Raw genomic sequence first — 26612 nt, 5'->3', positions numbered from 1 at the left:
AACCCTGAACCAGAAACTACATCCTGCCAAGAACTGCCTGGCTGCTCAAAGGACTCACCTGTCTGCTTTCTACAAAGGACTGCTGCCTTGCTGTTGGCCTGCTGCCTTGCTGAACTCTTGTCTGGCTGTAAAAGTGCTCTCCAAGGACTTGGATAGAGCTTGCCTCCTGTTCCCCGAAGTCTCAGGACCAAAAAGACTTCTCTTTGTCATTTGACCATTTCGTGCGCCGAAAATTTCGACGCACAGCTTGCACCGCGGCGAGAAAAACCCCGCACACCAACGCTGATCGACGCAACACCTTCGGGGCGACCGGAACTTCGACGCACGGGCTCGCAAGGACAATGCGTCCCGACTTCCAAGGGGAAATCGGCGCGACGCCTGCCGTGAGATCGAAACCTCGACGCACAGCTTAGCGGAACGACGCACAGCCGGAAAACAAGCCGAAGAATCCAAGCACAGACCCTGGGACATCTGGTAATCCCCTGATCCATAGAAAGAGACTGCCCGCGCGCCGGAAAAACAATGCACGACTTCCCTGCGTGTAAAATAATGACGCAAGTCCGTGTGTGCAGGGAAGAAATCGACACACACACCATTTTTCCACATATCTCTTCTTCTGCGGCCCTTTGCAGAGATTTTCCACTTTAAACCAGGTACTTTGTGCTTGAAAGAGACTTTGTTTGCTTTTTCACTGATATCTCTACAATTTCACATTGCATCTTTATTCGTTTTGACCTGCAATTATCCAGATAAATATGATATATTTTTCTAAACACTGTGTGGTGTATTTATATGGTGCTATATGGTGTTATTGTATGATTTATTGCACACATACTTTACACATTGCCTTCTAAGTTAAGCCTAACTGCTCGTGCCAAGCTACCAGAGGGTGGGCACAGGATAATTTTGGATTGTGTGTGATTTACCCTGACTAGAGTGAGGGTTTTTGCTTGGACAGAGGGTAACCTGACTGGCAACCAGAAACCCCATATCTAACATGCACTTTTCTACGTGTTTAGATATTTTTAATTTATAAAAATATGTGTTTGTCAGTTTTTGTAAATTATTTTCTATATTTTTTTTCTAGATAGTGTTCTAGAGATTGGGTGGGTGTAGTTATGTTCACAGTGCATAATAATTCTTGCTTGCTGTTTTGAAATTGTAGTGTTTGTTGTTTTATTTTTTATGAATTTTTATTATTGGTACGTAGAATATGATTGTGAATGATTGTTAGTGTTTTATGTTAAGGACTTTTTATTTTTTTATAAGGATAAAACAATACTTGTACTTTAATCTTAATGATTTTTACTACTTTTCCCTTATGTTTGTGTGTTATTCGTTAAGGGGAACATTCCTAACAATAAGTTTTCCCAAACGTATATTGATAAAAATAGTAACCTACATATCAGGCCAGGATGAGCACTGGCATCAGGAAGAGCCTCCAAAAATGCGGTTGGAAGATATCAAATTATCACCATCAAAATCAACCAGTTTTGGCAATGTGGATAGCACTGGTAAATGGCTTTGCTCAGCCACCTCGAGAGAAACATACCAAACTCAGACATTTCTGAAAACTAGACCGCGGCGGTAATTCTGACTTTCCCGCTGGGCTGGCGGGCGGTCTCCTTCAGACCGCCAGCCAGCCCAGCGGGAAAGAGGCTTCCACGATGAAGCCGGCTCGGAATCGAGCCGGCGGAGTGGAAGCTGTGCGACCGTCGCGTATTTCACTGTCTGCGCAGCAGACAGTGAAATACATGTAGGGGCCCTCTTACGGGGGCCCCTGCAATGCCCATGCCAGTGGCATGGGCACTGCAGGGGCCCCCAGGGGCCCCGCGACCCCCCCTACCGCCATCCGGATCTCGGCGGTCCGACCGCCGGGATCTGGATGGCGGTAGGGGGGGTCGGAATCCCCGCGGCGGTGCAGCAAGCTGCGCCGCCGCGGAGGATTCAATGGGGCCGCGGTACACTGGCGGGACCCCGCCAGTGGTGCCGGTCCGACCGCGGCTTTACCGCCGCGGTCGGAATCCCCATTGGAGCACCGCCGGCTTGTCGGCGGTGCTCCCGCGGTCCTCCGCCCTGGCGGTCAAAGACCGCCAGGGTCAGAATGAGGGCCTAAGGGACATTCATGTTGGTGTGAAGTGCGTATATCACACAAAATTCCCTTTCCCAGAATGCCTTGCAAAAGTAAAACTTTGGCTAACGGCATATATTTCTTTGACATTTCTGTGAGAATAAGTTCTAGAATCTTTGGTGATCCATAATATTCCAACCACCAGGTGTCCCACACTGCATGCAATAAAAACATTACTGCACTTGTCTGGCTGGACGAGAGCCCCAGACAGGAAAAACCGCAAAATTAAATGTGGAAATTCAGTTTCTCCCCAATAAAATCAACCAATTGGGAGATGTGGGTTGCAGCAGTATTTTGGCTCACACTTGTCTGCCACCCTGGGAAATCAACTAAACCCAGAAAGTTGTGAAAAATAATAGACACAAGGGGGTTCGAGAGTGGTGCATGGCTCCCCTTATGTTTTCTTGCCGAGAATTCCCTGCAAACCTCAAACTATGCACACTCAAATGTACAGCTATGTATAGCTAAATCATACATTTTCTTCATTTCTGTGAGTCAACATTGTAGAACTTACGGAACCATATGTTTTCCTACTACACAACATTAAGAGCCCTTCCCTGAAAAATGGTGCAATATTTGAGTGATTGGGTCTAGCTCTTTCAACCAAAAAGGCCCCAAAACACAACATGGAAACATCAAGTTTCACCATCAAAATCAACCAATTTTGGCAATGTGGGTAGCAGCAACATTTAGGCCTAGTCTCACCTGCCACTCATGGTATCTTGCCAAATGTATACATTTTTTAAGATTTAGACACCAAGGGGTGGTCCAAAGAAGTGTGACTTGCAAGGGTCCCTCCAAGTTTTCTTATCCAGAATTCCCTGCATACCTCAAACTTTGGTTAATATCATGCATTTTCCTAAAATTTCACCTTTTAGAATTCCAGAATCTATTGCTCTTCTGATAAAGATGGTACTCCACTTGTGTCATTGGTCCTTATGCCAGCAATGGTATGGATCAAACCAGTGACCAGGCAGAAACCACATTGACTTTGTTTATTCACAGTTTTCATCCATTCCTGTCACAGGTGTTATGCACAATCATACTAGTGGGACATCACTTTTAGTGGGAGAAGTTTGGGAATTTTGAACAGCAGGACAGTCTTGATAAGAAAATGTAGATTGTTTGGATTTTTGGATTAGGGCATTACCTAATGAGCACCCACTCTATTCTGTTTTGCTTAAAACATGCTTGGGTATAGGGAGCCTTCTGTCCCCCCTGGGGCAAAATAGGGTAGACACCTCCAATATATCTGAGGGAGGTACAAAAACTATTGGGCTTATTGTGGGGCTTGGCATGGCACAATGTCTGGGTGTACTTGCACCACCACTTATTGTTTTGACCATCTTCCTGTCTCACTGGGGGGGCATATTGGATGTAAAACCACAATTTTGCCTTCCCTTCCTCGTGGAGCAAATAACTGTTCTGGCCATTATAATCTAGTTGCACGTTCTGATGCTGGGCAGGCTACCAATACCTCTTCTTTTTTTACCATGTTTCCCTGTTGTCTTTAGAGTATCCATCTCTGTTTGGGGTACACCAGCCTGTCAAAAAGTTTCATGTAATAATTAATTTTATCCATGAAAATACATAACTTAATCAAAGTTACTTACATGAATGAATCATGAGTATTGTGGTGTTGTATGGCCACTTTGGAGTTAGCTTGAGTAAAAAAGTATTTCAGGATGTGTGTCTAATGCAGTATGTACAGAATAAACATGAGACAATTCTGCTTTTTATCTATGCAGTCTCTTGAGCAAAGTACAAATCCCGACTGTATAATTCAAAGAATGGCCTTTATAAAGCTTGGTGCATTTTTCTATTTGCCATATTACCTCTCTGTTATGTTCAGGTACTGCCCCAAATCTATCCCATTTCCTCATGCATTTTGTTTTTTAAATGCCTCCAGGTAAATGTAAAATTGCAAATGGTGTGTACTACCAGTTTGGATACCAACCCAATTTGCTCCAAAAATGCACTAATGGCCAACTGGGAATGAAGGCCTAAATCTAAACTGGATGAATGTTCAAAACAATTATAAATGCACATTTCAACATACTAAAATCACACTTGTAAGATTTGGTGCAAATATGTTGAAAGGTGGAGAAATAGCAGTACCTAATGCAGTTTTCATAAAGTGTTTTAAGAAGGAAGGTTGGGAAATATTTTTAAAAGAAAAGAAGCCACTTTGCAAAGGTCATTTTTAAAAAAATACATTTTCTCATAAACGTTTTATGCAGCGTGTGCAGAATACTCATACAGGATTAGAACTATTGCATGAAGCCAACATTTTTGTAAAAAGTGTTTTGTAGTGTACTCTTCCTAAGGTTGGTACTTAAATAAGGCCTCCAGGAATTGTAAACATTTGTGAATGAGGCAAATTGATGTAACTTAAAAGAATTGAAAGAGAGTAACTTACACAATGGTATGTATTACACGTATTTTACCGAGGTCAAAAATGTAAGATATGAAGAAGCCACATCATTTGCAATCAGGTTTCTAAAATTTCCTGGTCACACCTGGAAACATATGGGGAAGTGAACTTCCATTACCATTTGTCATTGCTGCAACTAGAGGCCTTAATTTAAGTTGCCTGTTATACTTTCAAGTAACAGTGTCCTGGAGTTAATAATAACTGCAGAACTAGTAAATATGGGAGCTGAAGTGCCTGAAATATTTTTTGAAACCCAGAGGATAACCTTAGAAATAAGGAAATATTGAAAAATATCTCATGGTGTATCCAATTTGTGTCCAAAAAAGGAAACCAGAAAGGTTTTCATTCTAATTCCTGAGATGCAGGTTCCAATTCACAAAGGAGTTTATAGACATAAATCTCATTGATGTCTAGAAACAAATGAAAACTACACCAGTATGATTTACTCCTGATTAACATGTGTAAAAACATGTAAAACACAAATGTCCAATCAACATAGGCACGATTTTTTTAATTTATTGATCGCTCTGAGGAGATTTCATAATTGGCAGAAGAAAAAAAAATCCACGCAACACACATGGAATCCGAAGGAATCTGATGCATTCCCACATTTACTAGTCTGGAAATGTGTCAGATTTCTACACCACCTCAGAGGTGGTGTTAAGGTGGTGCACTGGGGAGAAATACCATTATTTCTTCCTGTTTTTACCTCTTTCTATGTGTGTTGCATTCTAGAGCACACATAGAAAGAGGAAAATGCCATTAATGATTGTGTATGTGCGGGAGGATGTGCCTTCCTGCATATAAACAATCATTCCTGCAAACCAGGCGTTGGCGCTACACAGCTATTTGTGCACCAGCGAAGGGGACAAGGACATGAAATGCACTGTATCTTATAGATATGATGCATCACTGCCCTTTTGTTTTGATGCAGGGTGGCGCAGTAAAAAGGCTTGCAGCGCTGCCCTGCACGAAAACTTAGTAAATGAGGCCCAATATTTTAATTAACCTGGTTATACAGGCACTGAGCAGTTGCACTAGCCAATTTAATACAATTTTTCACAAGCATGGGTTTTATGAAAGGGCATCTAATAAATTTCAAAACAGGGCAACACATGATACACGATCAACCGTCTGAAATGAACCCTTGCACAAGTTACACCTCCTGTTGACCCAACTTATCCGTCACCAAGCATCCACAATAAAGCCTAAAGCGAGGCAATTTAATCTGCACATAAGCATGCAACAGCAGATGCCATGTTGCAAATTCCATCTTAAGGAGGGTGGTGGGGCCTACACACTTCCTGTCCTAGTTACTTCCCCCATCTTTTTTTAGCCTCCCACCGTGGTGACTATCCTGTTCAATAGAACTAAGTTTCATGGAGGATTTTAGGTAACTTCAAAGACTGTGATAGCTCATATTTTGGAGAGCTACAAATTTCAGTTTAGAGTGCTCAAGTGCTAGAATAAGGCTTGATATCAAATTATGGTCACCACCTTACCAAAGTGAATCATTCAATATGTGTAGGTTTCTGCAGGGAATTGTCCTTTGAATGCATAAGATGATAGTCCCAGCATGCTATTGCTGCCAGACCCCTTACAAGGGTGCTGATCAACCCCATTTCAATGAAAAAGTGCCTCTATAGGTGCCCTGGTGTTTAAATTAAAAATTTATCTCATGATTTTCCCTTCTACTTTGTGCATAAAGTGTCAGTGCTTTGTGTTTATAGGTTCAACCCCATACAATAATGTGGGTGGAATCTTCATCTTGTAAACAGTCAGCAAATGAATAAAACGCCTTAAACCTGTATCGTCATAAATTGCCTTAAGGACATTTGCATGGGACAGAGCCAGAGTTGTCAAGTGGACAATATGTTCTTTCTCACTTAAATCCTCAGATAAAAGTTTCCCTAAGTATGGATAAGATTAAACTATTTCAATAGGCACAGTACCCAAGAGCCAACTATAGTTCATCTTCCTTTGAAATTGAATTGTTTTACTTTTGTATATATTTACTTTTAGGTAATGTTTGTCTGCAAAAGTTGTCAAACAATTAAGGTGTTTCTGCACACCTTTAGGGGTCAGGTCCAGTAATACAAGATCATCTGCATGTAGGAAAGTCCCTATTGACTATGACACAACCCTTGGATGATCCCCTCCTACATGATTTATCTGTTGTGGCAGGTTATTGAAAGATAGTGGAAAAAAGGGTCAGTGCTAACAGACAGCCTTGTTTTAAACCATTTTTTGTTTCAATTTTTGGTGTAGGGCCACGGTTAGCCTAAAAAAATAATTGCCAGCATGTGGCTGTATGGAGGGCTATCATCAGTTTTAATAACCCTCCTGGAATACCCAGATCCCCGTGTTTTCTCCACAGGGTAAGCCTGTCTACTTGGTGAAGGCAGTATAAACATCAATATATACCCCGTAAACAGACCTACCCGATTTTTTAACATCCTTTTCCACAATAAGGTCTATTATGGTCATACTATCTAAGGTGGAGCAATTTGGCCAGAAAGCAGCCTGTTCCAAAGGCAAGATGTGCATTTCTTTTACTAAGTCCTGTAAATGATTCAATATAGACTTTTCAAAGATTTGTCCTGTTGTGACTTAGAGGATACTTTGTCTATAGCTACTGGGAATGTTATTGGGGCCTGTTTTTTGTAATAGGAGTATGATACTGCCCTTCCAGTAATGGGGTTGGGTATCTTACCAGATATGTAGCGGAATTGAAAAAAAGTCACCCATAAGTTAGCCTCTAACTTAATAATGGTAATAGGATGCTGTTCAAGCCCTCTTGTCCTGGTAAACCTTGCGCACAGAAGGATTTTCATAATTTGTGACTTACATTGATATGGAGGGATAGCTTCATCCCAATGACTAAGAGTAGAGTTTGACAAGCTACAGTTCATTAAAACATTCCCTGAGCTATTCAAACAATACAGTGAGGAGATACAGTTGCACTATTCCTTACTAGAATTATTATTCAGTTTGGGCTTACATGTGCTATCACTACTTTCCCCAATTATATCCCAGAAGGATCTGCAATTTATTTGTTTGATAGCTTCTGTGATTTCTACCAATCTCCTAACTTCTTCATTACTTTTTTGTATCAATAGCCATATAATTATGTTCCTTCTAAGACAATTTATAATAGTATTACAGTCATTTGAATGAAAAATGAAGTCTTGCCTTCAAAGATTGTTTATCAACCTATTGAGGGTGAAACCCTTATTTGAACAGGCTTCTTAGATTTATTGCAAAGTTCTCTGAGAGAGTTGATTTGCCCCTCACAAATATTTGCTTAACTTCTGTAAGCAAATCTGCTGAAATCCAACAGTGTTCAGGAATTGCCTCTACTACTCTTCCTAGATCACTAGATAAGGACAGTTATATGCCGAATTTCAAGCTAGTCTACCATTAGCATTCTTTAACTTTACCTGCTCCTCCTCTCCAATCTGCCAATGAGTAACAACCTCAGGTTTACCCTTAATGGCAAAAGATAGAATTCTGTGGTCACTCCAATTATCAATAATTTCTGCAACAGCTTTTAGAGGGAGAACGCTGGAAAAAGAGCTTATGATGTAGTCAATTATCAAATATACATTGGGTTTCCTATGGGTCAGAGAAGCCAGGCTATTGGTATCTATCCGACCAATTACAATGATGGCATCAGAGTCCATATTTGACTCCTCGCTTCCATCATCAGTAAAAAGTCTTAGCAAGTGTTTAGTAACAGTAGCATTAAGGCCACCAACAGATATTATGTTACTAGTCTTTACCTGCATGGCTATTGATTTAAAAAAGTAGAAATAATCTTTTAAAAGTAAATTATTCTCTTTACCAGGAGGTATATACATGCTTGCCAAAATTAATTGAGGCATGGAATATGGTCTACCTTTATTATTACTACAGGTTCGAATGACAATAGAATGCTTTATAGATCCAAGAGCATTCGGTGCTCAACAAAGTGCCTATGTTAACGCAAGCATGCTGTTCTGTTTGAGCGAAAGATGGTGCCGGAGCAGTGTTAACCCCTTGATGGATTTTGAGGTTCCTTGCTGAACCTGTGTTTTGTTAAAGAATTTGAAATGGCAATTTCAATTGAGCACATACAACCCATTGGTCCTACAACACCGACAGATAGAGAAGCCCTAATGCATAAATGTTTATTTTCAGATTTCATCATGCAGGAATCAATTAGTGAATTCAAAATCGATTAATCAATAAATCTTAGTGCAATTTCAGTTGAAGTGCAGAATAATTCAAAGTTTAAGAGTGCAAAAATGCAAGGTATAACATGAAAGAGTAATCTGGCATGGGTTTGCCTTCTAGCGTCAGTGAAAAGAGCATTTCCCCAATGTCTAAAATTAGCTATCTTTAACGGGGTTCTGAACAAAGAATGTCATACATTCACTACACCTGTAAATGATTCCCACAAATTAAGCCACTCATTATTAAGCAGTCTGAAACTGTTGCAAGTAGTATGTTTAGAAACATTTCTTTTAACTTTACTATATGGAGCTTCTTAGAAAACTCCCTGTTGTGACAAATGTTGTTACATCAATAGCAGTTCCGCTAAAACAGCTAGGTATAACCTTAAACAGAAACACTAATAGTGAAGCAACACTTTGGCCCGTATTTATATTCCGTTTGCGCCGAATTAGCGTCGTTTTTTTCGACGCAAATTCGGCGCAAAACTAACGCCATATTTATACTTTGGCGTTAGATGCGTCTAGCGCCAAAGTATGGGCAAATAGCATCATTTTTTTCCGTGAACGCCTTCCTTGCGTTAATGAGATGCAAGGAAGGCGTTCCCGTCTAAAAAAATGACGGCGACGCAAATGCAGCGTATTTATACTCCCGGGCAAAAATCACGCCCGGGAGTTGGCGGGTTAAAAAACCCCGCATTTGCGCCACTATTTAACTCCTGGGTCAGGGTAGGCGTTAAGGGGCCTGTGGGCTCAAAATGAGCCCACAGGTGCCCTCCCCTGCCCCCAGGGACCCCCCCTGCCACCCCTGCCCACCCCAGGAGGACACCCAAGGATGGAGGGACCCACCCCAGGGACATTCAGGTAAGTTCAGGTAAGTATAATTTTTAATATTTTTAATTTTTTTTGGTGGCATGGGGGGCCTTATTTGTGCCCCCCTACATGCCACTATGCCCAATGACCATGCCCAGGGGACATAAGTCCCCTGGGCATGGCCATTGGGCAAGGGGGCATGACTCCTGTCTTTACTAAGACAGGAGTCATTTGAATGGCGTCTGGGCGTCGAAAAAAATGGCGCAAATCGGGTTGAGGCGATTTTTTGCCTCAACCTGACTTGCCCCATTTTAAGACGCCCTAACGCCATTTTCCCCCTACGCCGGCGCTGCCTGGTCTACGTGTTTTTTTTCCACGCACACCAGGCAGCGCCGGTCTGCTAGCGCCGGCTAACGCCATTCCATAAATACGGCGCCCGCATGGCGCTTCAGATTGGCGTTAGACGGCGCTAAATTTTTTGACGCTAAACTGCGTTAGCGCAGTTTAGCGTCAAAAAGTATAAATATGGGCCTTTATATTTTCATGACGGTCACTGCCTTGTTTGTGAAAGGTACTTTCAACATTACTCTGCTGAGACATAAAAATACAAGTTTATTTCACCTGATGCAGGAAACTGGCAGTAACCATCACACATAGATGAAGTATGAGGACTAAAAAGTCTATGTTATCCAAACTTCATATTTTCATTAGTATAGTGAAGGTAACTTTTGTAAGACACCATTATCAACCAACTTCATTAAACACTCCTTCAATCTCTTCGTAGCAGTTAAAGCCTATACTTCAATCAAGAGAATAAAAGCAACATTGCAACATGGTCAGACCCCTCATTAACTCCAAGAATGATTATACCAGTGCAATATTGGTATGATTTCCATGATGTCAAGTCTCGTGTTTGTCACTTATTCAAAATAAGACAGTGAGAGGTTTAATAACGTTAGAGAAGGATGTCAGAATTACTGAGGGATTAACCTTCCCCAAAAGCACCAGGCATCAACATGTATCACCTTAGAAAAAGAGTGCCTGATATTGAAATGCATTAAAGAGACAGTACCAGTACATCTCCAGAGAACAACGGTTGTGACCTATAATAAAATTCATCTTGTGTTGGGGGGCCAAGGACTCGCTAAAACACCAAAATCTAGTTTCCATTTAAAGAAGATCGGGGGTTTGATCTGTCTGGTTCCTGAATCTCAAACTACAGGTCATGCGACATTAAAACCAAGGCTATACTGATCAGTTTCACGGGGGCACTGAAAACTTTGTTTTTTTAGTATTGATCTATTTGATATCTCTGCATAGTAGACATCCGATTATTGTTAATTAAGTTAATGGTGTATTCCAAAGAAACAAATCTTAAAATACTAATGTATCTAAATATATGCTGTACTGCAAAAAACGTAAATCAATTACAACAAAGTCTGGTTGCCTTCTTTATTAATACACTATACCCTTGGTACTGGGTAAAAATCAAGCAATGAAAGCAAGTTATCACATATTTGTTAAAATTTGCGTTTTTGTTGTTTAACCAGGGATTATTACATCACAATGGTGAAGTGGGTGAGCAACACAAAGACTGTGGTGAGGTGGTTAAATAGACCGCAGAATGTATCTATCCTTACTGTCTGCGAGACTACCACAGGAGCCTGTAGCAAAGTAAGTAAAGTGATATGGTAACCCTTTCATATGATAAAGCTATTAATGAAGCACACTGAATGAAACAAACTGTTCTTATCTCCAGCCTCTTTTATGGATATTAGAATGCTCTTTTGCTATGTGCTAAACTGAAGTGCTGTTAAGTCACTTTAAATAAGGACTTTAGAGGTTCAATATATGTCCAAAATCACTGGTATGAAGATGTTGGTGCAGTATCATATGAGCATTTTGGAGGAAATATATTTTGTGAAAGTTTAGAGCACCCTTGTTAGACTTTTCATCCTTGGCCTGGTCTTCCTTAACTTTATGCCTCTGTTCCACAGGCTGTAGATGTGTGCTGGACTCTGATTTTACTGTTTTTGTTACTCTGGGCACTTTACCACTGCTAACCATTGCTAAAGTGCAAGAGCTCCCTTACAAAATGTGTATATAATTGGCTTATCCACAATTGGCATATTTGATTTATTAGTAAGTCCCTAGTACAGTGCACTAGAGGTGCTGAGGGCCTGTAAATCAAATGCTACTAGTGGGCCTGCAGCACTGGTTGTGCCACCCACATAAGTAGCTCTGTAATCATGTCTCAGACCTGCCACTGCAGTGTCTGTGTGTGCAGTTTTAACTGTAAATTCAACTTGGCAAGCGTACCCACTTGCCAGGCCTAAACCTTCCCTTTTCTTACATGTCAGACACCCCTAAGGTAGGCCCTAGGTAGCCCCAAGGGCAGGGTGCAGTGTATGGTTAAGGTAGGACATTTAGTAATGTGTTGTATATGTCCTGACAGTGAAATATTGCTAAATTTGTTTTTCACTGTTGCAAGGCGTGTCCCTCTCATAGGTTAACATGGGGGCTACCTTTAAATCTGATTAAAGTGTAGATTCCCTTTGGGAGCAGATGGACTTGTGAAGTTTGGGGTCTCTGAGCTCACAATTTAAAAATACATCTTTTGGTAAAGTTGATTTTAAGATTGTGTGTTTGAAAATGCCACTTGACAGGATTTCACATTCCAAAGAGACTTTACTTTGAAGTAGGCCTACTTCAAAGGAGAAATTGGGTATAAAAAGGGCACCCAAAACCACAGACTTTAGAAACACTTCTGGAACCAAGAGGAACCTCTGCCTGGAGAAGAGCTGAATAGCTAAGGAAGAAGAGTTGCCCTGCCTGTGACTGTGCTTTGTGGAGCTATCCTGCAGTTGCTGCTTCTGCCAGAGTAAGAGGGCAAAGACTGGACTTTGTGTGCCTTCCATCTTGAGAAGAAATCTCCATGGTCTTGATCTAGAGCTTGCCTCCTGTTGTTTGAAATCTCAGGGACAGCAAAGACTTCTCTCTGCCAGCACCTAGAGTCTCTGGAGAGACTCCTACTCTGCCCTGTGGTGCCCATCCAGTTCCTGGGACCCTGAAAGGAGAAGCCGTGCGGGGAAAAGATTGATGCAAATCTGAACTGCGGCTGAAAAAACGATGTGCCGCCAGCTCCGCAGCTGAGAAACGACGCTTGCAGGAAACGCGACCGAAGAATCGCCGAACGGAGCAGGAGGAACGACGCGCAGCATTGCTGACAGAGGCTGGGAGATAACAACCTGTGCTGCGGGATTTTCAGATCATCGTGCAGCTGGATTTTCGACTCACGTACCGCCGTGCAGAGTTATTTTTTACGCACTCCCAGCCGTGCAGGCTTATTTTTGGCGTGCACCACGTACATTTTCACGCTAGCAGCGCTAGTGTGTGTTTAAAACTACTTAAAGACTCTTTTTGCATTTTTATTGATAACTTCACTTGTGTATGGTGGATTTTTGTCGTTTTGGTCTTGTTTTGTTTAGATAAATATTTCCTATTTTTCTAAACTGGTGCTGTGTCATTTTGTAGTGTTTTCATTAAGTTACTGTGTGTGTTTGTACAAATACTTTACACCTAGCACTCTGAAGTTAAGCCCACTGCTCTGCCAAGCTACCAAGGGAGTAAACAGGGTTTAGCTGAGGGTGATTCTCTTTTACCCTGACTAGAGTGAGGGTCCTTGCTTGAACAGGGGGTAACCTGACAGTCAACCAAAGACCCCATTTCTAACAATAACGGATCACTAACAAATTTATTTTGTCTGAGATACAACAATCTCCTACTGACTTCATTGTTCATGCTAAACACGGCATAAGTACATCTGCTGTAATGCAAAGCTACAGACTATACTGGTGTGTGAGTCCCCCATTATTACAGACTACAGACTCACTCACACAAAGTCCACTGAACGTTAATAAAAAGTTGCTATGAAACATTGTAATACAATAATAAACAAAACAGATTTTGACATTAGAGACTGTTCGTTCAATGGAACTGAGGTAATTACCTAGAAAAAATGTCTCTATATAAGAAAAACATGATTCTTTTTAGGTCTAGCAAATACCTCATGCCATCAATTCTTCAAAAATTTGTAAATAGGGAGTCAAGAGAGAGAGAGTGAAAGAGAGATTGACTGGGCTTTGGGTAAACCCTATTCTGCCATTGGTTTCATTTTTTTCCCGTGATTCTCCATTGCTTGCATGGGCTGTCCATTAATGTCGTGCCATTGTGGGATTAGTTGCATTATCCCATTGAAGTGCCCATTTGAGTTTTATTCTGGGGCTGAATTAGTTATTTTGATTTACTAGAACCTGTGCGTGCTGTGAGATATTTTCTTTGCTAAAACAACGTTTTATGTGCTTGTTTATGACAGTTTTCTTTACCAAGTGCTAGCTGTTTAGATGCCTTAAACTATTAAAAAGACGAAATGCTCACTTTTGTTTGCCTAGTGCCAGTGCAGGCACTATTGTGTCATGGTGCAAGGGTGCTGCGTTGCAGGCAGGATTGTGTTTGTGCAGAAGGAGACATCATCCTGCACAAAACAATCCTCTGAGACTATTGCGGTTTCTATGTGTGCTGCAGAATTCAGCATAGATAGAAAGAGGAAATAGTGAGGAGAAACAACAATATTTCTCCTCTTTACACCTCCCTTGGGAAGGAGTAGCATTTTCAAGCATTCTCTTGTGTACCCCTCATGATGGTAAGTATACGAATGTGCCAAACTCCATGTGTGCATGTGTGGGAAAACCTATGCTCCACCCATGGAAGGGCATCCCTAAAATAGAGTATTACAAGGCAGCAACTTGTGCTGCCTTGAGTTACTCCGGAATTACCAAGCGCAGCGGTGCCAAGCAAGGTAGCCTTGCATGGCTTGATACATTTGACTTTAGTGTTGTGTTGCCCTTGTGTTACCTTGCAAGAGCAATGCAACACGTTGATAAAACTGGCCCACACTTTGCAGTGATAGGCAGTGCTGTATTGGAGTGTTAAGCAGCTAACTACTTCCACCTGTCATCCCTTTAAACACATAGGGGCATATTGAAGAACAGTGACACTGAACATAGTGCAGCATCACTTTTCTGGTGCCCCTATATGCCTCCTGTTAGACCTGACATGCCGTAGGGTGGTCACCCCTAACTTTTTGCCTGCCTCCCTCCACTTTTTGGACTGTGTTTTTGCTGGCTTTTAGACTCTGCGCACTTTACTACTGCTAACCAGTGCTAAAGTGCATATGCTCTCTCCCTTTAAACATGGTAACTTTGGACTATTTAATCTACTTATAAGTACCTAGAAATGTGCACTGTATGTGCCTAAGGCCTGTAGATTAAATACTACTGGTGGGTCTGCAGCACTGGTTGTGCCACCCACTCAAGTAGCCCCTTTACCTTGTCCAAGGCCTGCCATTGCAAGGCCTGTGTGTGCAGTTTCACTGCCACTTTGACTTGGCATTTAAAAGTACTTGCCAAGCCTAAAGCTCCCCTTTTTCACACATAAGTCACCTCTAATGTGTGCCCTCGGTAAACCCTAGAGCAGGGTGCTGTGTGGGTAAAAGGCAGGACATGTACCTGGGTAGGTTACATGTCCTGGTAGTGTAAAACTCCTACATTCGTTTTTACACTACTGTGAGGCCTGCTCCCTTCATAGGCTAACATTGGGGCTGCCCTCACACATTGTTGAAGTGGCAGCTGCTGATCTGAATGGAGTAGGAAGGTCATATTTAGTATGGCCAGGATGGTAATACAAAATCCTGCTGACTGGTGAAGTTGGGATTTAATATTACTATTTTAGAAATGGCACTTTTAGAAAGTGAGCATTTCTCTGTACTTAAATCTTTCTGTGCCTTACAATCCACGTCTGGCTAGGTTAACAGTTCCTTGTGCATTCACTCAGACACACCCCAAACACAGGGTACTCAGCCGCACTTGCATACATCTGCATTTTGAATGGGTCTTCCTGGACTGGGAGGGTGGAGGGCCAGCTCTGACACAAAGGACTGCCACACACCCTACTGGGACCCTTGCAGACAGGATTGAACTGAAAGGGGACCTGGTGCACTTCTAAACCACTCTTTGAAGTCTCTCCTACTTCAAAGGCACATTTAGGTATAAAACAGGGCCTCTGCCCTACCACCTCATCCACTTGCTGGAGAAGAAACCTGAACCAGAACCTGCATCCTGCCAAGAGGAACTACCTGGCTGCCCAAAGGACTCACCTGTCTGCTTTCTACAAAAGACTGCTGCCTTGCTGTTGGCCTGCAGCCTTGCTGAACTCTTGTCTGGCTTCCAAAGTGCTCTCCAAGGGCTTGGATAGAGCTTGCCTCCTGTTCCCTGAAGTCTCAGGACCAAAAAGACTTCTCTTTTTCATTTGGACTCCTCGTGTGCCAAAAAATTCGACGCATAGCTTGCTCCGCGGTAAGAAAATCGCTGCACGCCGATGCTGCTCGACGCAACGCCTACGGGGCGACCGGAACTTCGATGCACGGCCTCGCATGGACAACGCCGCCCGACTTCCAGAGAGGAAAACGACGTGACGCTTGCCGTGAGAAAGAAAATTCCACGCACAGCCTCCCGGAACGACGCGCAGCCGGATAACAAGCCGAGGAATCCACGCACAGACCCTGGGACATCTGGTAATCCCGCAAACCATAGTAGGAGTCAGCCCACGTGCCGGAAAACGACACACGTCTTCCCCAAGTGAAAAATAACGACGCAAGTCCGTGTGTGAAGGGGCGAACCCGACGCACACACCATTTTTCTTCCCGCAGAACGACGCACGTCTCCCCGCATGAAAAATAAAGCTCCAAGTCCATGTGTAAAGGGGCGAAACCGACGCACACACCATTTTTCCACGCTTCTCCTCCTCTGGGGCCCTCTGCAGAGATTTTCCACTCCAAACCAGGTACTTTGTGCTTGAAAGAGACTTTGTTTGCTTTTTAAAGACTTAAGACACTTTGGCCCTCATTCTGACCTTGGCGGGCGGCGGAGGCCGCCCGCCAAAGTCCCGCCGTCAGGTTACTGTTCCGCGGTCGAAAGACCGCAGCGGTAATTCTGACTTTCCCGCTGGGCTGGCGGGCGGTCGCCTTCAGACCGCCCGCCAGCCCAGCGGGAAAGAGGCTTCCACGATGAAGCCGGCTCGGAATCGAGCCGGCGGAGTGGAAGCTGTGCGACGGGTGCAGTTGCACCCGTCGCGTATTTCACTGTCTGCGCAGCAGACAGTGAAATACATGTAGGGGCCCTCTTACGGGGGCCCCTGCAATGCCCATGCCAGTGGCATGGGCACTGCAGGGGCCCCCAGGGGCCCCGCGACCCCCCCTACCGCCATCCGGATCCCGGCGGTCGGACCGCCGGGATCTGGATGGCGGTAGGGGGGGTCGGAATCCCCTCGGCGGCGCAGCAAGCTGCGCCGCCTTGGAGGATTCAATGGGGCGGCGGTACACTGGCGGGAGCCCGCCAGTGGTGCCGGTCCGACCGCGGCTTTACCGCCGCGGTCGGAATCCCCATTGGAGCACCGCCGGCCTGTCGGCGGTGCTCCCGCGGTCCTCCGCCCTGGCGGTCTTTGACCGCCAGGGTCAGAATGACCGCCTTTATATCACTTTTCAGTGATATTCCTACAAATTCTTATTGCATCTTTTATTGTGTTGATCTACATACAGTATATCCAGATAAATATTCTATATTTTTCTAAACGCTGTGTGGCGTATTTATGTGGTGCTATATGGTGGTGTTGTATGATTTATTGCACAAATACCTTACACATTGCCTTCTAAGGTAAGCCTGACTGCTTGTGCCAAGCTACCAGAGGTTGGGCACAGGATAATTTGGATTGTGTGTGACTTACCCTGACTAGAGTGAGGGTTCTTGCTTGGACAGAGGGTAACCCGACAGCTAACCAAAAACCCAATTTCTAACACCTCCTTATTTAAAATACAGCACACTATAGTGGTAATTAGCATACTAGTGTCAGAATTTTTGACGCAAGTCTGTAGCTTTGCAATATTAGCATCAAAATGTTCATGCTAATCCTGCAAAGCTCGTTGATGCCCATTGTAATCAATGGTGTGCCTCCTTTTAATGCCGGCTCTGAGCAGGTATTAAAAGTGCCCCCAAAAAATGATGCAAAGAAATCCCTTAGATTTCTTTGCACCATTTATTCAGCCCCCGTAACGGGGGAACAGTCCCTTTGCATACATTATGCCTGGCACAGGTATAATGTAGTGCAAAGGGTTAGAAAGTGGTGCAGTGCATGCATTGCACACTTTGTAAACATGGCACGGGTATTTTGGCCTCGTTGGGCCACATTACCATAAAATAATTACACTAATGTGGTGCAAGGAGGCACTAGGGGCTCCTAAATATGCCCCATAATTTTTACAGTTCTGCCTTGCTGACCTAAGCCATGTAGATAGATGTGATTTGCAGTGGCATAGCAAGTTTTTACTAACTATAAAGCAAGCAAAGAACCTCCCTCATCTTTCAGCCGTACATGATATCTCCAACCCTGCCAACATGAGTTTCATGTTCCACCTGCAAATATATATAATCATTGAAAGAAACAAAGGTTGTAGATACGTTATTGTTAGGTTCTGAATGAACTCACTCAAAAAGAGAGAAATACAGCACTTGCAGTTAGAGTTATTTCAAGTAACTATAACTCGTTCCCCCCAATGCACAGTTCTGAGATCAATAGTTTTACTGCAGATGTACAGTGACATTACTAATGAAGTTATTAAAGATGTCATGAGTGCTGTAATTTGTGGGGTAATTAGCTGTGCATGGCAAGAGAGGTAGTTATAGTTACCTTAGGGCGTGAGTTACAGTTACTTGAAATAACTCCAACTATAGCAGCTGAATTTCTCTGGTTTTATGCTATTAAATTCACCTAATGATAGCGTCGCTGTGCCCTTCATTTTTTTCAGTGATTTTCTATGTTTTTTTAACATATAGTAATTTTCATTGCTATACGTAAATCATATACATTGGCCCTGAGGCCAACCCCCTATAAGCACTTCTCCTATAAGAACAGCCTTCTCCTGTACGCTGTAGGGGTTGCCTGCAAGGGCTGATCCTCCCAATCAGATGCTGTGCACGGCCCTTTGCACATGCATGGTGGGAGTTGGCCGCGGCCCCTCTGAGTGTGAGAATAGGCATGAGAGGCTGTATCTGGGGGTAAGAGTAGCTGTCAGAGTGTCTGTATGGGTGTGAGAGTACATACATCAATGTTTTAGTGGGTGCATCAGTATGTGTGAAAGTCTGTGAGTGGCTGCATCAGGGTGTCAGTGGGTCTGTGAGTGGGTGTGTGATTGTCTGAGTAGGTGTGTGAGTGCGTGCGGAACTCTCTGATTGGGTCAGAGTTGATGGGTGAGGGTCTGAATCGGGCTGTGAGTGGGTGCATGAGGGTCTGAGTAAGTCTGTGATTGGGTGCTTGAGTGTCTGAGTGGGTCTGTGAGTGGGTGCTTGAGTGTCTGAGTGGGTCTGTGAGTGGGTGCATGAGTGTCTGAGTGGGACTGTGAGTGGGTCCATAAGTGTCTGAGTGGGTGTGTGAGTGGGAGAATTGAATGAAAGAGAGAAGGAGAGAGAAAGAAGTGAGAAAGAGAGATAGAGTTGTTTAGGCTTTGATGTCTGATATACTTAGAATGAGTTTGTTGTCTCCAATTTGTATTTGTTTTCTTTTTTTTAATATAAGAATTTTTTTTATTAAAAAAAATAAAATGTATATGAGTCCCGCAGGACTCGAACAGCCAAAGCTCAGTGTGAAGGTCTGTGACCTTCACACTGAGCTATGGCGTTTTTTTTTTTTTACAGCCCTTTATGGGCTTTCTGGAACTGCGAGGGAGCCATTTCCTCACAGTACCTAGTGATTTATTCATTAATTATATATTTTTTTATTTAAATGCCTTTACGGGCTACCTGGCACTGCGTGGGAAGCCTTAAGGCTTTCCTCATGGTGCCATTGCTTCAGCAAGCAGAGAGCTGCTTTCACAGCAGCTCCCTGCCTGCTGAAGCATTTAATCTCTGTACAGTGATCAAAGCTTTGGATTTTGACAGCAGAACCTGCTTGACAGGTCCCGCTGTCAAAATATGAAGACCCTCATTATGACTTTGGTGGTCTTTTTTAAAGACTGCCAAAGCTGCGGGGACCAGAAAACCGCCAGTGCTGGTGGTCTTCTGCCCACCATATTACGAGTACTGCAGGATTTCCGCCACATTTTGGGTGGAAATCCTGCAGTAGTCATGCTGGCGGGGGAAGGCGTATGGGCAGTTCCACCCCAGCCCACCCCACCAGAATGACTCCACCTGCCGTATTGCAACCTGTGATACGGCCTGGCAGTGTCCTGATGGCGAAGCACTGCCAGCTGTGGAAGCGCCTGATCCCGTTCCCTGCTGGACGACCTCCTCGCCGGATAAGGTAAGTCGGGCGTCCAACAAGTGAGGGGGTGGGAGGGTAGGGGGAGTTGTATGTGCATGTGGGTGTGTGTGTATGGGTGTTTGTCTGCATGTGTGTATGCATGTTTGTCTGCGTGTGTGTATTGGTATTTGTATATGGGTGTTTGTATGGGAGGGTGCATGAGTGGTTGAATGCGAGTATGAGTGTTGAAGTGAATGCATGTATGAATGTTGCAGTGAATGCATGTACGGATGCATGTGAGTGAATGCGTATTTATCAGTGTTGGTGAATGAGTGTATGCGGGGTGTGTGTGGGTGTCTCTGTGCATGTGCATGTATGTGGAGAAGGGGTGGAGGAGTGGGGACAGGGGCGCTGTACCTGAAGGGGGGTGGGGATGCAGGGGTGCTGTACCTGAAGGGGGGGTGAGGGGAGGGGTGCTGTACCTGAAGGGGGGTTTGGGAGGTGGGGGAAGGGGTGCTGTACCTGATTATGGTATGGGGTGGAGGGGTGCTTGCTGGGGGGAGAGTGGGGGAGTCATCTGCCTGTGACAGTGAAGATATTCCCTGTCACTGGTAGCCTCTCCACCAGAGTTTGCATGGCGGAGCTACCTCAGCTGAAACCCTGGTGGCAAGCCGGCTCAAAATACCACCAACAGTCTTCAATGGACTGCCAGGTCTGAGATGCTCATCTCTGGCCTGGCGTGTCCAACCACCCTGGCAGTCTGAACGGGATGTGGTGGGTTGCCCGTCAGCAGTGGGACCGCCACTGTGGCCCCAGTGGTCGCTAGACAGTCAGGGTCATAATGAGGGCCAAAGTGTTTGCTGTGGCTTGGCTGTGGCTGCAAAGCTGCTGCCTAGCCACATCAAACAGCTATGTCCTGGGGTTGGCACCCCAAGACATAGCAGCAGCCGGCCCTGGGGGTGGAGGTCTCCAGGGCCATCAGTGGCTCCATGATGGGGGCTGCACAACCTCCCTCCGAGCAGGACATAGCCCGGGGGAGTGGTGGTCCACAGGGCTTGGGGTTTCCAAAAGCACCCACTTTCTTTTTTTAAATGTTTGTTCTGGGGGAGGGTTGTCCCCAGGGCAGCGGGTGGGGGCCGGGCAGCCCCCCTCACATATTATAATTAACACAGCCCAGGGGAGGTGGTGGTCCCCAGGGCAGCAGGGGACTTCAGCCCCCACATATAAAAAAATGAAAGCCCTGGGGAGATGGCGGTCCCTAGTAGGGGGCCTATAAAAAAGCAAGCACAGGAGCCTGCATTTGTCTTTTTTTATTTCTTTTTCTGCCACAAATTCACAAATATTGCGATTGAGCAGCATAAAATAATTAAAAAATGTGCTAAGGGTGTCTCTACCCTGGTCCCTTTTCTTTTTGTTTAACTTTTTTTCTGGGACTCAGATGGCTGCCAACACTTCGTGTTTTGAAGTGTTGGCAGACAATCTAAGCTGCACGCGCTCATCTTTGTTAGCGAGTTCTTCGCAGCCAGAGGTATACAATTGTGAATTTCCCTTAATTTCTCAAAAACTACTGAATGGATTTACACCAATTAACAAATAACACAATCTGCATACCAACAGCTAGCTTTCTGCCAACTTTGGTGTAATTCGGTCCAGCGGGTCAGGCTGTAGACATGTTGACAGATCCTATGGGAAGTAAAATGGGAAACGCACTGTTCTTTGAGCCCTCTTTTTCTCGGCCCTCACTTGACGGATCAACCCAAACTTTCAAAAATTTCTTAAAGATTTGTCAAACGGTGCCAAAGATATATGCAAGTCGAAAAATGCTTTTTTAATGGAAACATGGTCCTAACTATAACTACCTAGTGGCGACCACCACTAGGTAATATATATATATACAGATACACTTAAAAAAAACAAAGGCTACAGAGACATTATGGTTAGGTTAATATAATTGCAATATTTGCGGTAAAATTATTCATGAGAAAACTGTGCATCTCTGGGGCGTGAGTTATAGTTACCTTAGGGCATGACTTACAGTTACTTGAGATAACTATAACTGCACAACTATAACTGCTGAAATTCTATGATTTTGTGGAGGTACTTTACAATAAACCCCCACATTTTTTTAACCACTACAAAAATTATACACTCACATTGGATATTATATTGCATTATCATAGTAAGGTTTTTAATTCTTTGGAGTAAAATATTTTCTCCAGACATAATGATACTAATTTCAAATTTAGTGAAACCTTTATATTATTTTCATTGAGAATGTTTCAGCAAAGAGCTGAACCACATGATGAGCGGGAGAGTCAGGGGGCTGTGCTTCTAATAAACATGGCTTGGAAACACATACTTACTTGTCTGGTGTATTTACGTGCTGTCTTCATTTACCTAGGTGCTTAAGATGAGTGGAAGTGAAAGGGTCAGGGTGGGGGAGGAATGGATGGTCATGCAAAGGCACTGAATGTCAGTGTCCTAGCCTTTCAATAGTAGGATCAATGGCCCATGAGAGAGAGAGTGAGATATGTAGTCTGTTGTTTTTATTTTACAAAGTGGCAGAAACAGGGTGAAAGAGGTAGAAGAGACTGTAAAGATGCTGTAGACTCCCAATTTGAGATTCTGTTTCTTCCAGTCCTCCTCCTTTTCTCATGGTATTGTGTGTATCGCTTCAGAGTTACTGTTTGCTTTTGCATCATTGACCCCATCTTCACATCTCAGTCTCTCACTTCTTTTTGCACTTTCAGTATTACCTCAATATCTATCTCATTCTTGCGTCATCTTCCATCATATATTTTTGTTTCAGTTTCATTTTCAGCTCTCCCATGCTCCTTTTCTTGTTCCTGCTTTTCATCCAACTTTGTAGGCTTCCCATCCTTACACTATTGCGGTCTTTCCAACTTCAATTATCTTCCTGCTTTTCTTTCTTTCTCAGCCAAAACTTACACTTATGTACACCGCCAGCTCCCAAGGGTTTTCTGTTTCACCAGCGCTGCTAGGGGTCATTTTATCCACAATTTGACCACTGTCAGTCAGGCCAGGGCTCACCTACAAGTCCACCAGGGGAACCATCGTATCTAATAACCATCTAACAGCAAATACAATTGCAGTGATGGTGCGCCATCTGATAAGAAGAGTTAAAAGCAAGCATAAAGCTAAAGAATGGTCTGAGAATAGAACATGTGCATGTACATAACTTCTCTAGTTACACAAATAGTGGATTCGATCACTCTTTGGCATGACACTACTAGCCAATTTGAAATCTTAAAAAAAAAAGCTCCTCTCAGAAGAGAAACAGTACAGGGATCGAGCATCCAAGTGGCTGTAAAGTCCTGATGGTTATGAAATTGGCACCAAGATGAATGTAAACCCCTGAGGGCTACCAAGGCTCAATCCCAATGGTATTTCCGTGTCACAATATTCTTCAACTCAACTGGTTATGTCTCAATACACACTTTCACATTCTTTTCTGTTTTGGTATGAGCATTTTTACAAGCTGTAGCTCTGTTTTCAACTATTGTTATGTTGCTAGATGTTTCCTTCCTTTTCCTCAGTTTCTTCCTTCTTGTTTCTCTTCTCCCTCCAACAGGTTCTTTGTTTGCCTCTTCCTGTACTGACCTCCTCTGCTTTCGTTCAATTCCATTATTCATTGCACTTCATTCGCTTTCCATTTCTTACTTTTGTTCTTCCTTTTCTTCTCCCTCATTTTCCTTCTCTGTCGTTTCCAATGCTCTCTACCGTAACATTCATTAACCTCCAACCACCTTTGTCACACATCGGTCTGTCATAGTCAGATCTCTCTCCCTACCTCAATACTCTGCAATTTCCACCTCTGCTTTACACACTTAAAAATCTTTAGGGCTTTTGTCTGTCTTCTATGTGTGAATTTTTAATCCCCTATTCCTGAGTAGACCAACATGTGGCACTGTGCAAGTGACTAAGGCTCTCATTATGTCCTAGGCGGTAAATGATGCCTACCGCCATGACGACAACCTCCAAAAGACTGTTGCCGTGGCTACCTACCATCTGCCATATTATGACCATAGCCGGAATTCCACCAGAAGGTTGACGGAATTCCGGCTACGGCCATGGCGGAGGACGACGGTAAGGTGTCGCTGCTGCCAGCAGCAGCCCCGCACCAGTAGAATGCTGCCAACTGTATCATGACACATGATACGGCCTGACGGTGTTCCACTGGTGGAGGCTGCTGCTAGCAGCAGTGCTGCATCCTGTCTCCTGCCGAAGCATCCCCTGCAAGCAGGTAAGTCGGGTGCTCCAACAGGGGTGGCGGTGGGGAGTGTTTTGTGTGTGTGCATGGGGGTGTGAGGTGTGTGGAATGCATGTTTGCATGAATGGGTGTGAGTGTGCGTGTATGTTCTGTGAATGCGTGTGTGCTAGGATGTATTTCAGTGTGTGTTGATGTGCGTGTGTATGAATGTATGCATGCATGGGTGAATGCGTGTGACTGTCTGTGCGTGTAGGTGTGTGTATGTCGGGGGGTTGTGAGGATCAGGAGGAGGTTGGGGGAGGACTCTGGGTAGGGGGATGGGGGAGACCAAAGCCAAACCAACAATGTCATATTTTGGGGAAAGGTACCGCCATCCTGTTGGCAGTATCTTTCTCCAAAATAACGCCGTGCACCAGGGTCATGATGATGGCCTATATTTCCTAGTTTCCTAAAATCAGTTGGGAGCTTACTTAGGTACAACTAGAGACTATTCTCAGTGTGTGCTCTGTTTCTTTGCGCTTGGTTCACTTTCCATTTCTTACCTTAGGTCTTTACTTTCTTCTCCCAATTTTTCCTCCTCTGTTGTTTCTTTCTATTTACATTGTTATTCCCTCACCCTCTGACATTCTTTCCATGTTACTTTCTCATTTTCCAATGACTTTTTCCTTTCTCCTTTGCAAAAGCAAATACAAATGCATGTGTTGATAATACATCTGATACAGGGTCCACGGGTCACTTGGCCTGGCCAGACTTCCAAATTGTCCATCAAGCTCACCAGTGTCTGTTGCCAGCTGGGAGGGTCTGATTCCAGAAGGCAGAGGTGACCACGGAGACAAGTGAGGTAGGCCACCATAAGGCACAAAAGGCCAGATTCACAAGGCCCTAGTGCATCCTTGCGCCACCTCAGCATCATTTTATTTTATGCCATTGTGGCTCAACGAGGCAAAAAACTCAGGAACATATTTTCAAAGTGCATGCTTTGCACCACTTTACGACCCCTTTCACCACATTATGCCTGCCCCAGGCACAATATATGCAAGGGGGGCATTCCAGTGTTAGGAGGCCGTCAAAAATGGCTTAATTAAATCTTCAAGATTTCACTGCGCCATTTTTGGTGTCAATTTTGACGCCTGCTCAAAGCAGGCGTCAAAAGGATATATCCATTGAAATCAATGGGCCTCCTTGTTCTTTGCTCCACTGGCGCCAACATTTCTGAAGCTAGTGGAGCAAAGCATCAAAGGTTTTGATGCTATTGGCCTAACGTGTGCTACTTAAGTTATCATTGAACCCACGCTGCTGTGAAATACAGAAGAGGCTACAGCATTGGTGGGGGTGGGGAATGTGAGGAGTAGACAAACACCTCTTATCCAAGCCAGTACAGACTGTAATCTTCAAATAACGACAATGTTTTAGCTTAACCAGAGTGCGCATAAAGCGACATGGAGACTAAGAATATGACAGAATAAACCCCATCACAAAGATATAGGCATTTTCCCTTTTATATGAAGAGAAATTAAAAAAAAAGAACAGTGTAAAAACAGTGTGAATCAAAGCAACATTTCCCTGGCATGCAAATGAATTTCTTCAGTTTATGCAACAAAGGAATGTTTAACCTTCAATAGATATATGAGTATTTAATGCTTTTAAACTGATTTACATTGATGGTTTAATGGTCTGTTTGAAACTGTAACGTTGATATTAACTAGCTCACGACCAGCATTGATTGGCAGCATGAAATAGGATACCATTGAAATACTTTACTGCACGCTTTTTATCTTATATATACCTGTCTTTCTGTTTCAGAAATATGAAATAACATCAGAGATATGGCTTTCAAAACAGGTATTTCTATAAAAATTGGTTTCAAATAATTTTGTTTGTAGGAAGTATTGTCAAACGTATATCATCCATTTCTACTAATAGTTGGTCTATCACTGTTGTGCTAATTTATTAAATGTTGAAAAACTTTATGGTTCTAACTCTTAAGTGATATACCGAAAGAGTTATTGCATTTTACTTTACTTCCTGTGATAAGTAACTTTCAAGCAAAATCATACATTATTTCTATTTAAACAACATAATTTGAACCCTCTGGTTCCAATTAGATTTATTAACATCCTTTTAAAGAAAACCCCTGATGATGATGAAAACATTTTGACAACATAGGATGAGGAAAATACAATGTCCAGTTTACAGGATTTTTTCTGAGTTCTCAGTTATGTAAAGATATGCCTTGTGTATTTTTCGATATAGTACTTTCTTTTTTTTTTAAACCTGGACATCAGCACCATACTATATGCAGTTTTCAGCGTTTTCACAGTGATATGTGCCGTGCAAATATCTGTCAAACTCATTTGCACACTGATCCTTGAATCACATATCGGTGAGCGTATTGCAAAAAATACCCAGGTGGTTGGACATGCATGGGCCCTCTAGTGACTTTGG

At 43.5% G+C, this 26612-nt stretch overlaps 1 protein-coding gene across 1 annotated transcript in view; it reads left to right on the top strand.

The window, feature by feature from the left end:
* Window positions 1-26612, top strand: part of DPP10 (dipeptidyl peptidase like 10) — a 1473102-nt gene that overhangs the window by 1077195 nt on the left and 369295 nt on the right. The window contains exons 11-12 of the mRNA XM_069224346.1: window positions 11140-11263; window positions 25971-26009. Coding sequence (XP_069080447.1) covers window positions 11140-11263; window positions 25971-26009 — 163 coding nt within the window. The remainder of the gene's footprint in view (window positions 1-11139; window positions 11264-25970; window positions 26010-26612) is intronic.

Source organism: Pleurodeles waltl, chromosome 3_1, assembly GCF_031143425.1.
Source record: "Pleurodeles waltl isolate 20211129_DDA chromosome 3_1, aPleWal1.hap1.20221129, whole genome shotgun sequence".
NCBI classification, from domain to species: Eukaryota; Metazoa; Chordata; class Amphibia; order Caudata; family Salamandridae; genus Pleurodeles; species Pleurodeles waltl.
Note: the sequence above shows the minus strand (reverse complement) of the source record. Positions and strands in the feature narration are given on the sequence as shown.